The sequence below is a fragment of the Rhinopithecus bieti genome, unplaced genomic scaffold, assembly GCF_001698545.2.
Source record: "Rhinopithecus bieti isolate Rb0 unplaced genomic scaffold, ASM169854v2 scaffold_11677, whole genome shotgun sequence".
Lineage (NCBI taxonomy): Eukaryota > Metazoa > Chordata > Mammalia > Primates > Cercopithecidae > Rhinopithecus > Rhinopithecus bieti.
In genome coordinates, this window is record NW_016806773.1 from 4,691 (window position 1) to 7,390 (window position 2,700).

Sequence of the window (2,700 nt, forward strand, 5' to 3'; positions counted from 1 at the left end):
AAAAAAAAAAAAAAAAAAAAAAAAAACTTTTAAAATACCTATTTATTAGGAAAGCATCATTCAAAATAAAAGAAAAACATGCAGCATGGTATACTGCATAAAGTGGAGGTAACCAAAAGATATGAAAAGTAACTGAAAGCTATTATAATAATGCTATAGATGATTAGGAAAATACATCCTACATACCTCTTTCAAACAATATCTAAGACATCTAAGAGGATCTGAACATGTTTCTCTCAGAATTCAATGTCCTTTAATACCTAAAATGTTATGTCCAAGGTAATTAATTTAAATTATTCTATATTTCTACAATCAATTGCATATAACGGCCTTTTATTATTTATTTCAGTTTAAAAAGTGTTATAACATCACATAAGCAAACAGTGAGGAAGAGTTACGTTGCTAATTCTACCATTTGCAGATACTTTCTTCTTTTATCTCCTTACTCTAAGGATATATCATAGTCCTATAAAAGCTTTATTTTAAAAATTCCCTTAGCTTTTCTCTAAGACCTTTACTGTACACAAAATGAGTAAACAAATGCTTATTCATTTGAAAAGTATTTCTTAAAGTTTGTAAGCAAGCCTTCTGACTCCACTAGGACTAAGGAAGAATCATGCTATTTTGTGACTGGAAAAACTCAGAAATATAGTATCTCAAGATTTTACTAAGTCTTACCGAATTTAGACATCTACCAAGTTAGTACTTTTTAAAAAACTTACAATGAAATTCCATTAAAAATGAGTAATCTTCCAAAATGTAGATATATTATGCATATTGCATTCAATTAATATAACTATTTCACTCACCAACTCCATTAAATCTTTTAACTTCCCAATTTCTTCCGGAATGGATACTAGTTTATTATTACTGACGACCAAAACTTTAAGGGGAAGATCAAATAGGTATTTTGGCAATGTTGATAAAAGATTTCGGCTGAAAAGAATGAGAAAGTTTCTTTATGAGAGTATATATGTAACGTGACATATTAAAACGAAGAAATCACTTTTAAGTAAATAATATTCTATCACTAAGTAATAACTTAATAATCACTTACTGAGTGCTCACTTTGTATCAGGCACAGTGGTAACTTTCTTATATGCACTGTCTCATTTAATCTTTATGTTAACGACACAAGATTAAGTAGTTATTATCTCCATTATACAAATCAGAAAATGAAAGTTAAAACTGCTTAAGTGATTTGCCCAAGTACTGCAGAGATCCATAGCATAGCAAAGCCTATGCAGGCAGACCTATGATACTACTCTACACACCGTCAGTTCTCAAAAACGCAGAATGATTCTTCTGAGCTCAATAATGTCAGAACTTTGCTCCTTGATATAATTCTGGCATATTCAATACTTCTACGCTAGGGAACGTCTCCAGGGATAAATGTGCATGCACTATGTTCAAGTTTATAAAAGAATGAATAGGACTATATCTTCACAAACATGTAGTAACCCTAACCCATTCCCTTTTAAGGTTTAACAGCCTATTAGCCCTTTATCTCAGCTCAAAGTTGATAAAACATTCTTATCTCTGTAGATACATTTAAATATAACAACTAACATTTACTGAGTGCCTACTATTGCCAGGCCATGTTCAGAGCAGCTCATGTGAATTAACTCTCACAGTGATCCCCATTTTGCAGATGAAGAAATAGTCACAAGAGTGTAAGTAAACTGCTCAAAGTCACACAGCTGAAAGTGGGAGAGGCAGGATTCAAACCCAGGCAATCTGGCTCTGGGGTCTTTGCCCTCAAAGTACTATGGTCAAATTTATATGCCAAAACAGACTGACTGACCCAAATGAACCACTACCAAAATGTATATGTTTCCATTCCATTTACATATTAACAAGCATTGGTAAGCGATAAGCTATTATTTTTCCTATTTTTCAAAGTGACATTTATAGACCTATATCTAGCATTTCATGTAACATACACAGCAACAAAAGTCCAGTGTTACTCAAATGGGGACTTGAAGACCCTCCTCCCCATCTTTTCTGTGGCAAAGGACACCCAGAAATACTAAACTGGCTTTAATAACACAGCACAAACAAACAAACAAACAAAAAAATGGCAATGCCCCTCAACTAGCAATACTGGCCAGACTGCTGGAACGTCAAATATGCTAGGGTCCTGTCATAATCCTTTATACTTTCAGGATCAAGCAGGCTCCTTGGAGAAATGGTCTGCCTGGGGCCCTTCACACCAGGGCACACAAGGATCTTTCTATAGGATTCTACTGAAAAAGGGGGGGTAGTATATAGGAAGAAAGAAGAGTTGAAAATTATTTAACAAGTTTATTAAGATATTTTCACCAAAATAAATAAATACATGGAAGAAATAATGGCGAACTCATTCTAATACATCTTCAGGCCAAAATAGCTTAAAATTATTTTCTTCCCTTAAAAAGCGTATTCAGGCCAAGCACAATGGCTCATGCCTGTAATCCCAGCACTTCTGGGAGGCCGAGGTGGGCAAATCATTTGAGGTCAGGAGTTTGAGACCAGCCTGGCCAACATGGTGAAACACTGTCTCTACTAAAAATTAGCTGGGCCTGGTGGCAGACACCTGTAGTTCCAGCTACTTGAGAGGCTGAGGCAGGTGAATCATTTGAACCTGGGAGGCGGAGGTTGCAGTGAGCCAAGATGGTGCCACTCCACCCTGGGAGACAGAGCAAGACTCCGTCTAAAAAA

At 35.3% G+C, this 2,700-nt stretch overlaps 1 protein-coding gene across 1 annotated transcript in view; it reads right to left on the bottom strand.

Annotated features, from left to right (window-relative positions):
• The window catches only part of LOC108533149 (leucine-rich repeat and calponin homology domain-containing protein 2-like), a gene marked incomplete at both ends in the record, with an annotated part of 5,532 nt that extends 4,575 nt beyond the window's left edge, over nt 1-957 (bottom strand). Inside the window, one exon of the mRNA XM_017877562.1 lies at nt 810-957. Coding sequence (XP_017733051.1) covers nt 810-957 — 148 coding nt within the window. The remainder of the gene's footprint in view (nt 1-809) is intronic.
• Between the last annotated feature and the right edge of the window lie 1,743 nt (nt 958-2,700).